General features: G+C 38.4%; 1 protein-coding gene across 1 annotated transcript in view; it reads right to left on the minus strand.

Moving 5' to 3' along the window:
* Nucleotides 1-94: 94 nt before the first annotated feature.
* HIRA (histone cell cycle regulator) overlaps nucleotides 95-19,576 on the minus strand; it is a 56,001-nt gene continuing 36,519 nt past the window's right edge. Inside the window, exons 14-25 of the mRNA XM_074972876.1 lie at nucleotides 18,447-18,641; nucleotides 17,154-17,324; nucleotides 13,001-13,205; nucleotides 11,994-12,098; nucleotides 10,922-11,070; nucleotides 8,793-8,954; nucleotides 7,837-7,895; nucleotides 6,588-6,693; nucleotides 4,930-5,052; nucleotides 2,999-3,162; nucleotides 2,035-2,123; nucleotides 95-1,054 (exon numbers count right to left, since the gene is read on the minus strand). Of these exons, the coding sequence (XP_074828977.1) occupies nucleotides 938-1,054; nucleotides 2,035-2,123; nucleotides 2,999-3,162; nucleotides 4,930-5,052; nucleotides 6,588-6,693; nucleotides 7,837-7,895; nucleotides 8,793-8,954; nucleotides 10,922-11,070; nucleotides 11,994-12,098; nucleotides 13,001-13,205; nucleotides 17,154-17,324; nucleotides 18,447-18,641 (1,645 nt within the window). The 3' untranslated portion in view covers nucleotides 95-937. The remainder of the gene's footprint in view (nucleotides 1,055-2,034; nucleotides 2,124-2,998; nucleotides 3,163-4,929; nucleotides 5,053-6,587; nucleotides 6,694-7,836; nucleotides 7,896-8,792; nucleotides 8,955-10,921; nucleotides 11,071-11,993; nucleotides 12,099-13,000; nucleotides 13,206-17,153; nucleotides 17,325-18,446; nucleotides 18,642-19,576) is intronic.

Below are 19,576 nucleotides of genomic sequence, written 5' to 3' on the forward strand. Positions count from 1 at the left end.
CAATATTGATTTCTATACATGTTTAACATGATTCAACCTGTATTACTGTTTACTGCTGCTACAAGAAGACATGAATACCCAGAGCAAGACCATCTTTTTTTTTAATCCAATGCAGTGTTCATTTATTTTTGTACATACAAAAAGAGCCACCCTCTTTGATTCTCCCCCACCCCCAAAAATCTCTTCTTTACAAACAGTTAAAAATTAAAAACCAGATGATGACAGGTTAATTTTGGTACAATTATTCAGCAACATAGCTGTCATAATTAGAGTTAAATTTCCTACAAGGTTACTTGTAGGGAAATCCTGATTATTGGCCAAATAAAATTCCATATTACAAGTTAGCAAATTCTAGTACAAAAATAGTCCTTGTGTTAGAACAGCCTTTTATAATTATATTCACAGGTTTGAGTCTATTGGCTGCATAATACCTTAATATTTTATGAAATTTCTTTTTATAGGCTCATTCATCTAATTCAATATAGTGTTGAGCCTCAATCAATCCTCAGGCAAAAAACCCTGAACAGGGTTTTAATATGCTGCTCAGCGTACTCTGAAGTACTGTGCTTTTCACAGGACAGCCAAAAAATCCCCAAACTGTTCTCAGCTAGTCTCCTTGATATCACAATGAGATCCAGACCCAAAAGGAACCCCTGAAGTACTGATCCACAACCTTCTGTAGGAACACAGGCCACAGCTTTGATGTTCATATTCCACTTGGAAAACAGGTCCAGCTCCTCCACTCATTTCCACATATGCCTTTGTGAGCTTCTTTAGAAATTAAAGCTTATCACTCTTGAAACATGTGGGGCCATTCTGGTACTGCCCCTTTCAGGAGTGTCCCATTCTGGCCGGGCTCTCTCCTCTTCTGTCTCTGGTTAATGCTGTTCAGCAGTTTCCCTTAGACCAGGCCCTTCAGGGAAAATCTGGGGAAATACTATTTGTCTCTCAAGATGTCTAGCTGCTCTTGATATTCTGTGAAAAGCCTCTGGAAACGGAGGTTCTGTCCGATGACAGGAAGCAGTTCTTTCAGTAGCTCTCTCTTTCGTAAACCCTGCACAAAAACGTCAAAAATCCTCAAATTTATTTTATATCATTAATACAGGCATTTGATACAGGATTCACTTAAAATTAGCATGGTCTCTCTTTATCTTAGAGAGCTGTTTATTTGGTGTCACCTCCTGTTATTTAGATTTCAACAGTAATAATAATAATTAAGTCTTTGGGAGTACATATTAAATGTTCTTGTTGCTGCTTCCATGTGGTGATAGAATGTGGAAGTGTTCCTTGAAGGGCACATGTTTCTTTGGCATATCAGCCCTTTCAAAGGTACATACCTGGTGAATGGAGAGCACTGAAGGTGTAACCTGTTCCATCTATTAGGTATGTTTGACAGCATCAGTGGAGATAATGGAATTGTTAAGTGTTTGTATACAGTGCCAGAGAGAATAAAGGAAGTTACTATTTAAGTAATGGAAAGGATGGATTAGGTATAGAATGGAAGGGGTTCCACAATGATTAAAGTCTTTGGAGATTACTTGCTTGCTACTCAATTTGAAGTATACTTGAGGTTAAAAGGGCTATCAACCTTCCCAACAGTTAAAAAGTTAGACAAATTAAGCAGACATTTCTTCTTCCTTAAGAAACAGTGGCTGAACAAGGCTTGGCTCATTCAATTTACTTCCTTCCTTGTGAATCAGCACCAGGCTGGCATAACTTAAATACTGTTTCTAAAGCTAAGTGAAAACTCCCTTAGAAAACCAAAACAAAAAACCATGGAACCCCAAAACAATTACAAGAAAGCCCTAGCAGTGAACTTGTAAAATAAAAACTGAAAATTACTTAACAGATGACACTTTTAAGGGTAGATCAAATTTTGGGTTCTCAACTTTGGCAGTGTTCTTTTAAATGTTACCAAAAGAAACTATGAGAGGAAATGTAAAGTACATTCAGCAATTTAAATTAAAACTGTCTGATTTATACACAAAAGGAATGGCTCCCCTACTTTATTTAAAAACAAAAACCAGCACTTACCACAACTGTTGATTCCCACTGACTTCCAGCTGAGTAATGGACTGGACCCAGTAAATCCTTGCATAATTCTCGCAGGCGATATTCAAACCCTGAGAATTACCAGAAATAAAACAACATGCATAAACATAAAATTATACCCACTACACAATATAAATCACATATAATTTAAGACAGAGTTACAAGTATCTAGACAAGAACAACATAAGGACAAACCAATATGATTTCTGTAAAGGCAAATTATTCCTCCCTAACCAATAAGAATTATTTGAAACATTAAAATAGTGAATAAAGACAGGCTGATGGATTTATTCTAGAACTTCCAAAAACTTTTATCTACAGTTCTCCACAAAAAGGCTGTTAAAAGTGATCTACAAAGGAAAAACAATGGTATGATTATCACATTTTTTATTATAAATACAACTTGAAAGACACCCTTTCTTTCCCAACCTGTCCCCCCGAAAAAAGTCAGCTTGCTTTTTATGTTATGCATGTCTTGTCTGCCCTGGTAGACTACGGTAACTGTTGAAATGATTACACACCACAAAAAAGTCAAAGAGTGAAAGTTGAGTAACTGAGAGGAGAATTACGTTTTTAGGAAGACTGTTTAAAATTTAGGGTTTTTGAACAACACATATTTAATGCCAATACCTAAAACAGCTTGGAAAAAGGATGTCTTTGATAAAGACTCAACATCTCTGCCTGCTGTATTAAGGTGAGAGTATTTGCAATAATCATGTTTCCAGATCCTCTCTAAGAGAGCCTTCAGCAAAACTAGGAAAGACCAGACTTGACATTCTTTATCAGATAAAAAACCAAGATGAAAACCTTTAAAAAATACACACAAAAACTTATCCAGCCAACTTTACATCAGAAAGTAGCAAAAAGGGCAGAAGCCCAATTTAAAAAAAACAACCTTTTGCAAGAGCACTTAAGGTAAGAAATAACATTGCATACCATAGCTCACCTTCATTAACTAGGTACCGTGCATAGATAAGGAGCCAATGGCGGTATTCATGACTGGATTGTAACATAAGTGCCGCTGCTATCTGATTCTCCAGGTAAGCCAGTGTTGTTTCTTGTTGTACTAAATGAGGCATGGAGAACAGTCTTGCAGCTTGCCTTCCTGAACTATAAACCAAACGTGGCACAAAGTCAGAGATCAATTAGAAAAAAATTCCCACAGTGCAGAAGCCATTCTTCTAGTCTTTCACATATCAAGGGTATTTGGTGCATTCCCAGTTTGGACCTCTACTGCCAAAGGCCACTGCCTATAAATCTTCTGTACCCCTGACAAATGGAAAGACCCTTGGACCTGCCTACATTAGCACCAGACCCAGACTGAACCACCAGGGCACTAGGTTCATCAATCCCCCAGTCCCTTCAGACTTTCCACATGGGGAGCAGTAACGAATAGGAGCCTCCACAGCCTCCTGAAATCATCATTCACTCAGCTTGGAAAATGGATTTTACTATATTGTCATTGATTACTTCTCCCTTATCACCCATCCCTCTCCTACCACTGCAACCTCTCAGGTGCCCTCTCTTGTCCACTGGGGTTCTCCACCACCTCCTTTCTCCTCCCCACTCCCATAACCCCTTCCTCTTGCCCACTTCAATCCTGAGTGTGCACCACTCCCCTCCACCACAGCAAAGTTCAATTTATATCGTTTCATTTATATTATAAAATCAAATATATAAGCAAATGAACAAAATGGAACTAACACAGTAAGTTCCTATCATCATCCTGATCACATTGCTTGTATACTGCATCCCTTTCATCTGTTTTTTGTCTTTAACATTGTAAGCTCTTCAGGGTACGGGCTGTCTTCTTGTATGTTTATATAATCCTTTAGAACACTCCTGAACCCCCACCCACAAGCATGTGAAAGCCAGGCAACTAAATGAAGGCTAGTTTTATAAGTGGTCTTTGTAAAAGGTTGGAAATTCTTTTTTTGAAGTTAACTACAATGTTTTAATAAAGTTACTTTTTGAAGTAACTAAAACATCTTTACAAACCTTAACTAATTTTTCATCTGGATATTTTCTTTTTTTAAAAATAAATCCAAACTGTTATTTCCATTCTTTCTATTTTTAAATCCTAATTTTCCTGACTTTTTTCTTTTTTAAAGGAAAGAAGGAAAATAAGTCCCATTACCCTACTTACAGCCACTCTCATTTGGGCATACACATTAGTAAAATAAAATCAAAGTTGGCTATGAGAGGGTATATAAATTAGAAGCCAGGAATGTGAGTGGCAGGTGAAGATGAGCCACTGAGCTGTCTATGGACACTTCCACTGGCTCTTGCTATTCCCTGGTGGTATGATCAGAAGTTAAAAATGTGCAGCAAATGACTAATTAGCCATCCAATCTTCCCTAAAATACTCAAAGATTCCACAGAATAAGCCAACTAAGGAAAATTGAATAAGACAAAGTTGAAGCTTGTAGACCAAGCCACTTTTGGGATGATGGTCCAATAAGTAAGTTATAAAATCACAATGCAAAACATAAGAAATCCAATTTAAATAAACAAAGTGATATTCTATAAACCTAAATGAGAAACACTGCACCATAGGTAAGGACGAACTATAAAAGTAGAATTACTAAGCATAGTATGCAGCCACCTTCTTACTACCCAAATATTCTCTGAGCTAAACAGATACAAGGTTACGAAGGTGTAAGGTTTAAACATACTCTCTGTACAAATCTGATTGACAGATTAGCCCTCCAAGCCACTGATATTTCTGAAAATAACTAAGTAATTCAAACATTCAGTCATCTTGAAACTAGACAACACAACAGAAATTAACACCGGGCAGTTTAGTTGACTGTATATGAAGCAGAAAGAGACCACTTGGCTGATCAGTAAACACAAATAAAATGCCTAAATACATACTTTGATGTTCGTCCCTGTATTATGGCTAAAGGTCCTGAACACAGCATGGCTTCTTGGGATGGTAAACTATTCCTGTAGTCTGCACATTGTGCTAAGGAGTCCTGTTTGTCAGAGACAAGATTCCTGGGGGGAAAAAAAAACAAGAACATATTAGAACACAGCGAATGGTGCATCAGGTGGCAGATGACTCTGTTCTATTCTGCTTTATATTCTATTTGCATTTTCACAATAAAAATTTTATTAAAGCTAATGTTAAAATTATATAATACACAGGTTAAGAAAAGAGTGTCTGTACATCTGGGTATAGTGCTTAAATTATCCAAAAGTACAAAGGTTGGTTCAAACATCATACAGTACATATAGTATATATCAGCAGTAACCCAAATTTAGATTAATACATTTAACGATACACACTGGTGCAATGTACAAGGCTTTGGGCCAAATCCTGCTCACTTTATTTACACAAATGGTCCCATTGAAGTCAATGGGATTAGTCACATAACCTAAACAGGATTTGGCTTGAGCTCTGAAAAGCATAAGAGAAAATCCACTGGCACATTTTACAGGTTGCCATACTTGGAACTCGCATATTGAAAACAAAAATTCACATCCACAGTAGGACCCAGGCTGTACGGAACCTAGGTAATTACTTTCTCATCATGAAACTAACTTTACCGCAAACCCCTCCACACATCAGACCCTGCTCTGAGACTGCTGATCAGCCACTCTGGCAGTTCCCTTACACTGAGGATATGATGCCTCCTTCATACTGACAGGGGAGAGTTGACAGCTACAGCTCCCACTTCCCACATCTAATTAAGGCTATCATCTACAGGCTGGGGAATTGGTTGCTCAAAATGAATGCCATGTGTATGCTTACCAGACAACTAAGATACACAATGGCACAAATACTTACAGTAAACTTGCTTGTTTAATCATGGTTAATTTGAGCTAGTGACTAAGGGACTATTCTTTTATATAAATCTGAGGATATGGCACAAACAGAAAAGTGACAGGAAATTCAGATTCCATCCTCCATTGGTTTAATTGTTGTGGAGAAAAAGACAGCAGCATTTAAGTGCAGGGTCAGCCTTAGCTGTGAATAATATCAAGGCCATTACAGACATGGACTAGAGCCAGGCAGTAAAAATGAGATTTTCTCTGGGGTATTTTTTATTTAAAGGAACCCATAATCTAAACACACAAACTACCATCTAAATATAAGAGAGCATCCAAGTTTCCTGGCAGCTGTTCTGGACTAATTTTTCCAAAGACTATTATCTTTTACATTCAGAAATCATGAACATCTGAATGACCAAACCATTTTAAATCCATGTCAACTTTCAGGCAGTTACAAGCAACCCTATGACAACAAATCAGAGTATATATGTAACAGGTGGGGAAAGAACGGTAAGGAAACAAATTTCAGTCTAAGTTTTTAATTTACAAGGCTTATTTTAAACAATACTGAATCATAAAACATGAAAGGGACTGGCCCAGCCATCCATGTACTAGTATGTGGGGAGCAAAGTGGAAGGCAAGCCCAGAAGTTTCTGCTCTGGTTAGTTTTCAGAGTACAGAATTAAGGGGCAGTAAATCAGAACCGGCATGCTAACACAACCAACTTTATAAACGGTAGGAAAGAATGTGCAACTTACCACGTAGAAAGAGAAGGATTAAAACAATATGCCTTTCCATCAGAGAGGCTCATTACTGGTATACCATGCTGAGTCAGCAAAATTTGAGAGACAGATGTATCACTTCCTACAGATTAAATCAGATCTCATGATTGCCTCTGAAGTAATCATTACATAACATTTAAAACTCTACACATTTAAAGTGTTGTACAGCCATTAATTAATCCTTGCAAGAGCCCTACTGAAACAGGTTCTGGCAGGGAAGCTGAGGCAAAGAGGTGAAGTAACTCACTGAATGCACGTAAGCAAGTCAGTAGCAGAGCTGGACTTAGAAGCCAGGACTCTCAGCACTGAGCTCAATGTACGATTACATGTATCATTTCTTTGTAACTATCATTACATAATCTTGAGAAATTGCAAAATACATAAAGGGTTGGTTAAAAGGGAAATATTAGCAGTATCTCAGCGCAGAATATTCACCCAATTATTTTTCTGTCATCTTTAAAACTAAACCTTTCAGTTTAGCGATATCTCCATGCCAATCTCCTAACAAACTACGCTTGGGAAGGTGTGGATAAACATGCTGTAATGCTCAGATATTAATTGTCTCCTGCTTACCAAAGTGTTCTGATTCTACAGTCCTTCAGAGCATGTTTTGAGCACAGGACCAATTAACCAGGGTTTGTGGCTGTCTATCTGAGAAGACTTCTGCAGTCTGCTGGGTTCATACCACACACACATACAAATACTTCTCAAACTGCCTTTGATTAATACTACTAAGATTAAATCCAGATAGGAGGCCAGTGCGTTTCCTGTAACACTGATTTTTTTTTTTTTTTTTTGCCAGATACTGGTAAGGGCAGAAAACAGATTTGTTAAATTCAGATAATTTCTGATCAATTAAGTTTTAAAATATCTGATTATATGCAAGATATTTATTGGGGATTGCGATAGTGTTACGGGATTTATACACCAGATTAGAAAGTGATTCATGATAACTCTACAACACTGCATTTCCACATTTAAAAAACAAAACAAATTACAGGATCCTTAATAGTCTGCTATCTCCTTATATTTTTATCTTGATTGTTTCTGTGGTAATGAAACATTACCCAGTGATTTCCATTTAACAGCCAACTACATACAGAAGAATACCTATTTATTTTTGCATTACAGGGGTAGGTCGAATTTTAGCACACTCGTTAATGGCTCAAAATATTACAGGAGGGCTGAAAGACTACGGTTGGCAGGTAAATGTGCCCTTTCATACCTGCTAATATTGTTTGCAGAGACTCGTCTTTGACAACCACTGACTGTTTATGAACATCCCTGAAGGGAGAGAAAAGAAGGGGTGGGGTGCGGGAAATCTATACATTAAAAAGAAATGAATACTCCAATCATATAACAAAACAGTTTCTAGAACATTCCTGATTAAAATTTGTAATTTAATATTTTCTTCGTTATTTTGACAACACAATTTTGGCAGGGCAGAGCTGTATGCACCCCTGCTTCCGATAAAGATTATAAGAACTATTATTTGCACTTCTATGGCCCTTTCTGTTAGAGAATCTCATCACACTTTGCAAACATTAAGCCTCACAACACTTCTGTGAGATAGGTATGAATCATTTGCCCCATTTTACAGATAAGTAAACTAATGTAGAGAGAGAGGTTAAGTGAACTGTCCAGGGTCACAAAGTGAGTCAACAGCAGAGCTGGGAACTGAACCATGCCTTCTGACTCCTAGGCCATACTCTAACTGTTAGACAATACTCCTTCCATTGTCAATGTTGGTTTACTAAAAATGAAGATATGAATGCTTTCTATGTTTCCTTCTTTCCCTTAATTCTACAGACTAAAATCACCCTGTCCTAGGAGGTGGCTCAAACAAATGACCCTTAGTAGGATAAATCATCCACTTTCTAGGGTGAAATTCACCCCTGTGCAGAAGTCCACTTAAGCCTGCAAAAGAGAGTAGGCAGGACTCATGTCTTGCATGGTGGGCCCTCTATACAGGGGTGAATTTCACATCCACAAGTAAGACTCAATCGAAAGCAAACCTGATTTGAACCAGAGCATCAGCAGGCACATACCAACCCAGCCACGAGAAAGAAAGAAAAAAAATCTATCAGCCCCAATCAAAGTCATTAACTGGAAGCAGTAAGGTAACCAGTCAATCATAGCCCATGCTTATTGGCAGTCATGACAGCATAATTTAGTACTCACCACACAGACAGCGTAGCAATAGTGGTGAGAGCCATGACGTAAGAACCTGTGCAATGTAAAGCGGAGATAGGCGAATGCAATATAATAGGTGGGAGAAGGCGACGACCACAAGCTGAAAATACAGATAAGGTCCTCTTCTCACAGGCTACACTCACCACATCACTGAAAATGATCAAAAGGAAACATTTAAGTTCAGTGAAATGAAAGAGGCAAGAACTCTTGGGTTATCATACAACTTGAAGGAGGTCTCACTGGTAAATTGTGAGGATTCAGAAAACTTGGCTCCAGAAGGCAGAGGCAAAAAACAGAGAAGAATGTGGTTTTGAATCCTAAATTCAAGTCTCTCACTCTGCAGATGGCGGTGAATGCGACATATCATTGGGGAAGGAAAGGAGGAGTGCCTGGTCAGAATAAGTCTAGGCATACTGGCCATATGAAGAAGAGGTTGGTTTTTTGAAACAAGACCGTTTCCACACACAGAAGAATGGTCTGACAAGACAGTGGAATGATGATGCTCTCTTTGGAAGGCAGGGAGGAAGTTGTGCACTGTCAGGCAAGAGCATTGCAGAGGTGAAAGTAGGGAATTGCTAAATGACAAAATATAAAAGTACCTTTCATGGCGATGTGAGATTAAAGGTTTGAATTACCTTGCAATCAAAGCCCTGGGTGCATGTTTCAAAGGTGGTGTTGGATAGCACTTCTGTCAGTGAGGAAGGCTTATACTGTAAAAGGAGCACTTCCTACCTCCTTCATTAAAGAGCATCAGAAATTTTGGCCCAAATTTTAACATACTTTTTATTTCTATCCTGCTCTAAGGTATGCTTCTAATCTAAACACTGAATAAGGTATGTGAATGATCTGGAGTTTGCAGTTTCCTGTTATGGATGACAGGGCACGGTGTGAAGGAGAGCTCTGATTACAGCTGTACGTAACTTTATAATCAACACTCTTCCTAACAAGCTTGAAACTCAGGCCAGACTAACCAAACCTTGTGGTGGGCTTGGGCTGAAGTTTGAGTCAACTTGGGCCACTGTGAGTTTTTGCAAAACATTACAGCTCAAAACATAACAGCTTCCACAAAAAACATGTAAAACTTGTCAATTTCAGCTGTGATTTATTAATTTGTTCCAATCCAAAACTCAGCCTAACTCTTAAGGGTATAAAACCAGAAAAAGGTTCAGATGAATTCCTGTGAACCAGACTTGTGGGTACTTATGTCACAGTTCGGACCTCAACAAGATCGCACAGTTTAATTTAAACTTCTGATGCAAAAACTAAAAGCTGCTGTTGAGGAGGAGGAGAAACTGCAGGTATCTCTGAGGAAACATGTACCCCACAAAAATATTCTATTTAAAGTGTTCTTTTAAACCTTCAGTCATTGTAGCATTTGCTGTTTAAACAACTGTTGCTTCTAATCATTCAGTCCACTCTAATGGGGGAATTTAATGGAAGAATGCAATGTCTGGCAAAGGAAGTATTTTAATTGGCTAATTGGGACATGGGATGCTATAAAGACTGTGGTTACGTCAGGACCCTAGGGGCTAATTCACTCGTGAGGCTGCCATCAGGTCTACATACAGTGCATATTATATTTATTCATCTAACATGGTTAATACCAAAGCATTGTGTACAGGTTACAAAAGAAGTAACGAAAAAAACAGCAAACCGCAATGACCAGCAAAGCCAATGCCCCCAGTTACTAATGCTATAGGAGGAGGAAAGAGGAACATACATGTCCTAGAGTGGGATAGCAGGAAGAGGAAGAAGAGAAAGGTCTTAGGAAGATGTTTTGCACTATGAAGAATCACACAACTCCATAAAAATAAGGGATCCTGTCATGCACTGTAATAGTGAACTTAATTAAACATTTTGCAAAAATATGCCATGCACGGGGGGTTAAAATAATAAAGACAAATGGGTAGCAATATTCTCTGAAGCTATCAAAATTTGGTAAATTTTAAATACCTATATATTTTATTAATGTCATCAGAAGTTCTCAAAGGGAACCCTGAACAAGATTTCCACTAACAACTTGTTTAATAGTGTAACAATACAGCCCTAAATGCTTTCTCCTGCCAAAGAACTATCCTTTTCTGGAGACTCCTTCTTCTACAAGCAAATTCTCTTACCAGCTTCCAGCTGCAGTAAGAATTCGACTGGTGAGGACAGTTTCCCATTCTTTGCCTTCCCGATTACACTTTAACCTGCTCAGCTTGGAACCTCCCACTGTGGTCATCTCATTCTCCACCTCAATGTACATGGAGGGATCTGAACTTACCTGAAAAAAAGTAAAGGAAAATCTTTTTACACAAAGGAAAACTGCTCAGGGAAGTGTCAAGTAATGTAGGTCCAAAATAGGGCCCAATTAAACCTTGGCGTCTGATAGAGAAAACACTCTGGAGTTTTTTCTTTAAAATTATCCTCAAAATACACCAAATTACTTCAAAAGGAAGAGATTCCAAAGGCAACTGGTCACTCAAGGCTACTCCCCATCAACAATTTCTGTGTATTTTGAGCCCACCAATTTATATTTTCAGTCATCTGTTCTTCCTAAGTCCTGGACACCAAATCTAGTTCAAACAAGGCTGCTGCTGCAGCCTTTCAGGATTCCTGCAGTCAAAGCCAGACTTCTATGGTAAAAGCACACAGACAAGGGACTACGTAGGTACATGAGTCAATGTTATGTTAGGCCCTCAAGGTGCTGAGCATGTCACTTTACCACGTGAAGAGACCTCAGAGGAAATGCCCAGTTTATGTAGAGAGCTGGCTGTGGCGCATGTGTGAAGAGAAAGCATCAGCCCTGTCTGGACCTGCTGCTGCCACCACTTCTCTTGTAACACCAAGGCTAAATAAAGGAAGAAGGGAGGGGGTGCCTAAGAGGAGAAAATATGTTTGGCTTTGAAGCCAAGTCAGGTGAGAAAAGAAGGAATGAACTGCTGAAATGGATTGCCTCTGCAGGTGAGGTAGGAAGTAAGGAGGCAGAAGCCAGAGGGTGCATGTGACTTACTTGGGTCCCAAAGCGAAGGCAGGCAGGGGAGGAGAAGAGGCAGTTGGGAGGCCTACAGAGGCAGGAAGGAGCCAAGTGGGAAAGTCTTAGAAGAAAGTGAGATGGGTAAAGCTCCTTCTTGGACAAGTCAAAGGGATTCTGCTCCAATCCCCCAAATGCCTTTTAAGTAAACAATGTTGCTGTCACCCACTTACTTGCAATGTAAACGATTTCTGTGGGATTGGGGTTGGCAGTTTAAGTGCTAATGCTGGTGCAGAGATGCAAGTGGCATCCTTCTCAGAGGCCAGTGCAGCTGGGGACTGAAAAGCAAAAATGTCAACAACAGTAACAAACAGAGTAATTAAAAACAAAAAGGAAAAAAAACTTATGAACAAATGGAACAGTGCAGGGTTATCACTCACGAAAGCACCTCAGTACATATATACCGTAGTCCAGATTGTGTTGCCAAGAGGGAAACCTCAACAAATGTGGATACACACATCAGAAAAACCCTGTGCAAAAGTTTTTTCTTTTTTTTAAATACATATTGCATAAATACTACGTTTTCATTCTCTAAACTAGCGGCTAAGAATTTTCAGGAACAATATGTGGTCATTGAGATCTGCATTAGGCCATCTTTGACACTTTACATCTGTACTAACATAATGGAAGCTCCAGTATGTTTCAGGGCAAGGCCAGCTTTTGAATGTTGGTAAGGAAAAGGGCTATTGCAACTGAAGGATGGGAAGTACTGCCATAATGTACTAGCTAGGTATGTACTCTACTGTCCTGTACTGAATGGAAGGTCACACCTGCTCAAATGCTTATAATTACTTCACCCTCTTGAATCATACTGCTGACAGCTGATGGAATTTATCATGTAGTTCAAGCAGCAGACATCTGTGTTTTTTGAAGCCAAGTCCTGCATCTAACTCCAATACTACATACATACTGTTTAGCTAGTGACTGCAATATTTGTATGCGCACAGTATACAGATTTGTTATGTTATGTGCACCTTCATTTTAAAACCTTAAGAATTAGGTAAAAAGCAAGCAAGAGGACTAGCTTCAAAATTTGGAGAAACCTTAGCACTCCTGGTTTCACTTGACCACCTTTTGTCTGATTTAATGCAAGGACAACATTTTGCTTTAGTAAATGAATAGTAGAAACCATAAATACTAATACTATGCACATTAATTAAATTATTGACATACTGATTACCTGAACAGTTAAAGTCACAGGTACGAGTCTGGAATCCTTCCGAGGCCTGCCTTTTTTCTTCTTTTCTACTGTTTCTGCCTCAAGTTCTAGTTTACGCTTGGGCAGTGACAGTGGTTTAGTAGCTGGAATCTTCTCCTCACTGTCACTGCTGCTCTCCAGGATATCCTTGGGCTTATTCTCTTTAATTAAATTCTGATCTTTCAATCTGCATAAAAAGTAAACTATTTGTTTAATAATTTACATAAGCTGTACTCAAAGCTGCCGCCCATCTACCCACTATTTGCTTTCAAGCTAAGCATCAGATGCATTCTTAGGCTTGTTTGAATATATCTGAAAAAGTGCAGAGGAAAAAAATTAAGGTAAGAAAAGGCTACCCAATCCTTTATGCAAGTGCAAATATGGAACATACAAAATGCAGCTTCAAGTAAATTTTCTGCTTAAAAAGCAAATAGTAAACTAGGGTGTGGTGGCTTGCATGAACACATTATTCAGCAATCTGAGATACTTTTTAAAAAAAACAAAACTTTTATTTTACCATTTAATGGATACTGTACCACATGAAGAGCAATTATAATATCCAAATCAGATGACACAACTAGAGTTTTGCTTAGAGACTGGTTTCCATTACAGCTGAAATGGAGCGATTCCATTAGGGGCAGGAGGATGGGCAAAGCGCGGGAGGTGGAAGAGAATAAACTGACAGTAGCAAGTTTGCAAATGAAAAGAACACAAGGGCTGTAAATTAACATGTACAGCATGCTTGACATCTCTGAAGCAATGGCTTTCAATGCACATATATACACACATTATGATGAGCATCAGGAATCATAGTTATTGTTAAGGTTGTAATAAAAACCTTTTTTGCAGCCTCTCCCTACCCCCCAGCTTTCCAAGATGTTTACCTGGGAAGGGTGGGAGGAAGGGAATTTTTCATCTTGTGTTGATCTAAACATGCAAGGAATTTTAAGAGTAGTTCTCCTCTCTTTCTTCTCCACATAACAGAGAAATGAGTAAAAGATGGGGAGTGATTTCTATTCCCAGTTCCACTGCTGTTTGTCCATAATTCTTTGCATTTAAGTAGCACATAGGAAACATTAGATAGGCTTCACAACACCCCCTCAAGAGTAAATATTGTTACTCCCATTTTACTGGCTGGAAAGAGACTCAGAGAGGTTAAATGACTTTTGTCCAACATCATACAGAACATCAGTATCATGATGAGAACTTAGGTCTCCTGATACCCAGCCCTATGCCATGATAATAGATCACAGTGACTCTCAGACAAGTGACCACCTTGCTGTCCCTCAACCTTCCCAAGCTTTAAGTCGGGATACTACTGTTTACCTCACTCACTGACAGGGGTACCCAACCAATGTCCCTTCTGACTTTGGGAAGTGGGCAGAAAAGACAATGTACCTCACACACATACATGTGGACCAGTTTGCCATGCAACTGACTCTGGGCAAATATACCCATTAAAGACACAGGAACCCTACTGGATCAGACCCAAATTTTGCTAGTCCAGTGTCCTGTCTCTCACAATGGCCAGAACCAGATGCTTCAGAGGAATGTTTAAGAATCCCACAGTATGCAGATGAGGGGTAATCTGCCCCCCATAGTATGTCATCCTGGTTTCTAGTAGTTAGAGATTGGCTCCAGGCCTAAAACATGAGGTTTAATAGCCTTTTCAAATTTTTGTTATTAATTTGAAAACTCTGGATACTCATGATATCAATATAAATGTTGACTCCCTTTTTGAATCTTGCTAAGTTCTTCGCCTCAAAAAAATCCTATGACAATGAGTTCCACAGGCTAATTACATATTGGGTGTTTACTGGTTTTGAATTTGCATTCTTTAATTTTCATTGCTTGTCCATTGCTCTTGTGTTAGGAGACAGGCAGAACAAAAGTTCCTGATCTACCTTCTCTAGACCATTCATTATTTTATATACTTTTATTGTGTACCACTTATGCATCCCCTTTCTAAGACAAACAATCACATTCTTTTCAATCTCTCTTTAGATGAGAATTTTTCCAAGCCCATGATCATTCTTGTTGCTTTCCTCCGATCCCCAGTTCTGCAATATCCCTTTTTGAGATAGCGTGACCAGTACTGCACACACTATTCCAAATGAGGCCACAGCATTGATGTATATAATTGCATGATCATAGTCTCTGTGTAATTGCATTATAACATCCTCCATATTATTCACAAGCCCATTCCTTAGGTACCCTAACATCTTGTTTGCTTTTTTGACCACAGCGTCACATAAAACAGGTCTTCAATGACTATGATGAAACCCAGGCCCCTTTCTTGAGTTGATACAGATCATTTAGAACCCTGTAAGGTGTCAGAGTAGTTTAATTATTTTCCTCCAATGTGCATTACACTTTGTATTTACTGACACTGAATTTCATTTACCACAATGTTGCCCATAGACTCAGCTTGTTTAGATCTCTCTGAAGGTCATCACAATCTTGTCTGGTCCTAAGTATCTGAAAATAACCATGTCTCACCTGCAAATTGTTCTCTCTCATTACTCACCATACTTCTTTCCAGGTAATTAATACATATGTTAAACCAGTGATTCTCAACCAGGGATAAATGTACCCTTGGGACTACGCAGAGGTCTTCCAGGGGATACATAATCTAGATATCTGCCTAGTTTTAAACTGGCTATATAAAAAGCACTAGCGAAGTCAGGACAAACTAAAATTACATACAATGACTTGTTTATACTGCTCTGTATACTATACACTGAAATGTAAGTACAATATTTATATTCCAATTGATTGATTTCATAATTATGTGGTAGAAATGAGAGCGTGAACAACTGTTAAGTACTAGTCTGCTGGGACACTTTTGTATTTTTATGTCTGATTTTATAAGCAAGTAATTTTTAAGTGAGGTGAAACTTGGGGCACACAAGACAAATCAGACTCCTGAAAGGGGTACACTAGTCTGGAAAGGTTGAGAGCCCCTGTGCTAAACAACACAGGACCTAATATGAAACTTGAGGCACCCACTTCAAACCTTTTGCTATGGATTACAATTGAGCATTTAATCCTAATCTTTGTTTTCTGTCTTTTAGCCAGTTTTTGATCCCTGACAATACTTTGCCTCTCACTCCATGACTAGTTAGCTTCTTTAGTAGCATCTTGCATGAAGGAACTTGTCCAAGGCCTATCAGCAGTCTAAATAAATTATATCCACTGATTTTCCTTTATCCACTACTTTATTGACACATGCAAAGAATTTTAAGATTAGTGAGATACAATATTCCTTTGCAGAAACCATGCTGGTTAGACCCTATCATATAATGATCTTCCAGGTGTTTTATTATTCCAGGTGTTTAATTATTGTTTCAAGCAATTTGCCAGATGTAAGGATTAGGTCTATAATTCCTCAGATCACTTCATGAGCCTTTTTTAAAATACAGGTACAAAATTTGCTACCTTCCAATCCTCCGGAATAGTGGGGGATTTTTTTTTGTTTGTTTGTTTGTTTTAAGCAAAAGGACAGTTTTATGGGAGGAAATATGGGACAGGAAAAAAAACGCTGTATTTATTGTAAATGGGGTGACTACATAGCTCGCTGGCAAGACACTGAGCTTCTACACAATTTCTTAAGTGGTCTGTCTGTGCACACTCACATCACCAAACTGAAAGGTTTTCCTTTTCTCGACTCTGATCATGTGGCTCCACAGACAAATACTTGAAAAGAAAATGTATTGCTTGTACAAGGTTCTCAGCACAGAACTGAAATATGTCTGCAGCCATTGGGATCTATTTTCTATGTAATGTAATTTAGGTTGAGATGGAACTCCCTGGTACAGGCAGGCTAGATTTTATTGTCTTCCATGAAGACCTCACATGCAATGATTTTATCTTGAAACAAAAGTTTTAACTAAGGAAGATCTGAAGAGTTTTTTTGGTCCCATATGCTTCAGGCTGAAAACATAAATATGAGTATCCATGGATAATGTTACCTCAGAAAATCTTTCCTACTCGTAGCTCTGTTTCATTGCCCCCTTCTATAGAGACCTGAATTAATCTCCAGAATCCCAGCACTGATGCATCCATACCTCAGAGAATCATATTGTTTTAACACTGTCTGCTTGTGTGCCCTCTCCTGCCCTGTACCATCACTTACCTGTCTATGGCAGTCTGATTTGTATTTATTACAGCAGAAGTCCCTGAGGTGGCTTTGGATCGTTCTGTGAATCTCGAGTCAAACGCTTTCATTGGTTCAATCTTAGATGGAGTTGTTAGCACAGAGGAAGATGATACAGGGGGAGCAGCTGAAGCAGAGGTAGCATTTATACTATTAAAGGAGGAAAGAGAAAAAGATTGAAAATATATTTGGAATTGTGTAGTACGCAAAAATACATCAGCATTTATCAAAACCTCCCACATGGACTACAAGTTTCATTAAATTGGCCACTCTTGGACGTGTGTGAATTAAAATACACCACATCCTTTCATGTGTCAATATCCTCTACTCTCAAAAATTGTTTATAATAGATCTGAGAGTTGAAATCTTAATGCTGCTGCATAAAGTCTTTTCATCTAGCTATATCCAACTGATTCATTCTTTATAATTCTCATTCCTTGATTAAAAATACATATTATCTGTAGGCATGTAGTGTCCAAGTACAATAAATTAGCGATTATGTATATGCAGTGGAACAGCATGAAATGATCTGTAGGTCTCCACTGCATATTTATTTTGCTGTAGCAGACTGAAAATTTTACACACAAGCCTAGCTGTTGCCTACACTACAGTTCAAACCACATAACCTGGTTCTTGCAAACACTCTTTGAACCACACAACAGAACCTTACATCACAAAAAATCATCTAAATAAGGTTTGCGCACTTTTAAAAAACTCAATTTAGAGTAAATAAAGATGTTTTAAGGGGGCTGCAATCTTGTACTAATAGCAGCCCAGTGTTTGTAAGGATGATTTAGTAGTTACTCCAGTGGATAACAACCAAAATACATCTTACTTCACTGGGGAAGAGCATTTCCAGTGCATGCCTAGGGATTTGTTCAGCCCTGGGAGGGTTAATTAAGTAAACTGCAGCGTTTTAAAGCTACTAGTTATATCCCAACTCAAAGCTCAATCCAACAATGGATGCATTTCCTCAAGGAAAACAGAAGCGTTCATGCTAGTTGACTTCTTAGTAAGTGCCGCATAGTGGTGCGCACTGGATGTTAACAAGGATAAACTGACTTCACAAAAAACATGGGTTTCGTATAATTAGTTCCCACCACTATTAAAAGAGTAACTGAATATTAATAAAATCTTGAAGTATGCAAGACAGTATTAGATTCTCAATTAATATTTTCTGTCAGGAAATCACTTTAGCAACTGGTCATTTAGAGAAATATGAAGGAAAAGTCATATAGGTTAAAAGAAATGAAACCTCTTGCAAACACTGACCCATCTTTATTGACTGTGTCATCTGTTGGTTTTATACTGGCTGCCAGTGGTTCTAGAGAAGGCTTTGAAGTGCAGAGGGAATTGGTTGCATTGGAATCTAATGACATCAGTTGCTGATTACTTTGAGAAGACATCATTGAGCCAGCCAGAGATCCAGATATCGGGATACTATTGAAGAATGCTGTTGAAAAATCCCTATATCAAAAAAAGATTAAAAGCAAGCACATATGATTTTTTAAAAATTAGTAGTTTTTAAAGAAGTATTTTAACTTTAATATCACTTGTGTGTGTATAAACAGAAACACTTAAAAACCCCTCCATTTTTTCAATATATTTTTCTCTCATCTCTACTGCAATGTAGGCCAGTGTGGTGCTTTGCGGTTTACCTCTGTTAATTAATGAGGCAGACGGAATACGCATTGCTTTGGGGTAATATTTGTTTGTGTACAGCTGAAGAACAAACAAAGGGAGCTCTCCCATTTCTGGTGAAAACATGTTTTAATTTAAAGAGTTTTTATAGTGTTAGTTGACAGATGCAAAACATTAGTTTAGTCCTGTTGAAGTTAACAGTACGAGCTGTTTTTTTTTTTATGGGAGAAAACCTATGTCTTAAGACTAACCATTCCAGACTGGCTCTCAAATCTTACTATTAAGAGAACACTGGGATAAATGCAGATTTTCACAACTGTATGCAGGATATTTCCAGCAAAAGCCAGCTACCGAGTTCAAATCATGACTGGCATGATTACACAGGATGTAGACACATGCTTCAGAAATTGCTTTGGACGACAGAAGTATAACAAGTCCTTGGAAAAGGGAGTTTATTTTTCACTCGTGGCTCTGATCTTGGGATCTTTTTTCCATGACCTTCCCTCTTCCAAAAACAATAGCTAAAGCTGCTCATTCTGAGGACACAAATCCAGATAATCTAAAACACTGAAGGATTCAATACACAGTATATTCCTAGAAGAGGAAAAAACATTTTTTGGATGAGACAGGAAACCAAGGATGGGACCACTCAGTCATTCAAGATCCCATAGCTCTTGGAATGTGCTGGAACAAAATCGCAATCACATACCAGCCAAATTCCAAGTGGGATTATTACATTCTTCTCACCTAAATGTCTGTGT

The sequence above is a fragment of the Natator depressus genome, chromosome 15 (assembly GCF_965152275.1).
Source record: "Natator depressus isolate rNatDep1 chromosome 15, rNatDep2.hap1, whole genome shotgun sequence".
NCBI classification, from domain to species: domain Eukaryota; kingdom Metazoa; phylum Chordata; order Testudines; family Cheloniidae; genus Natator; species Natator depressus.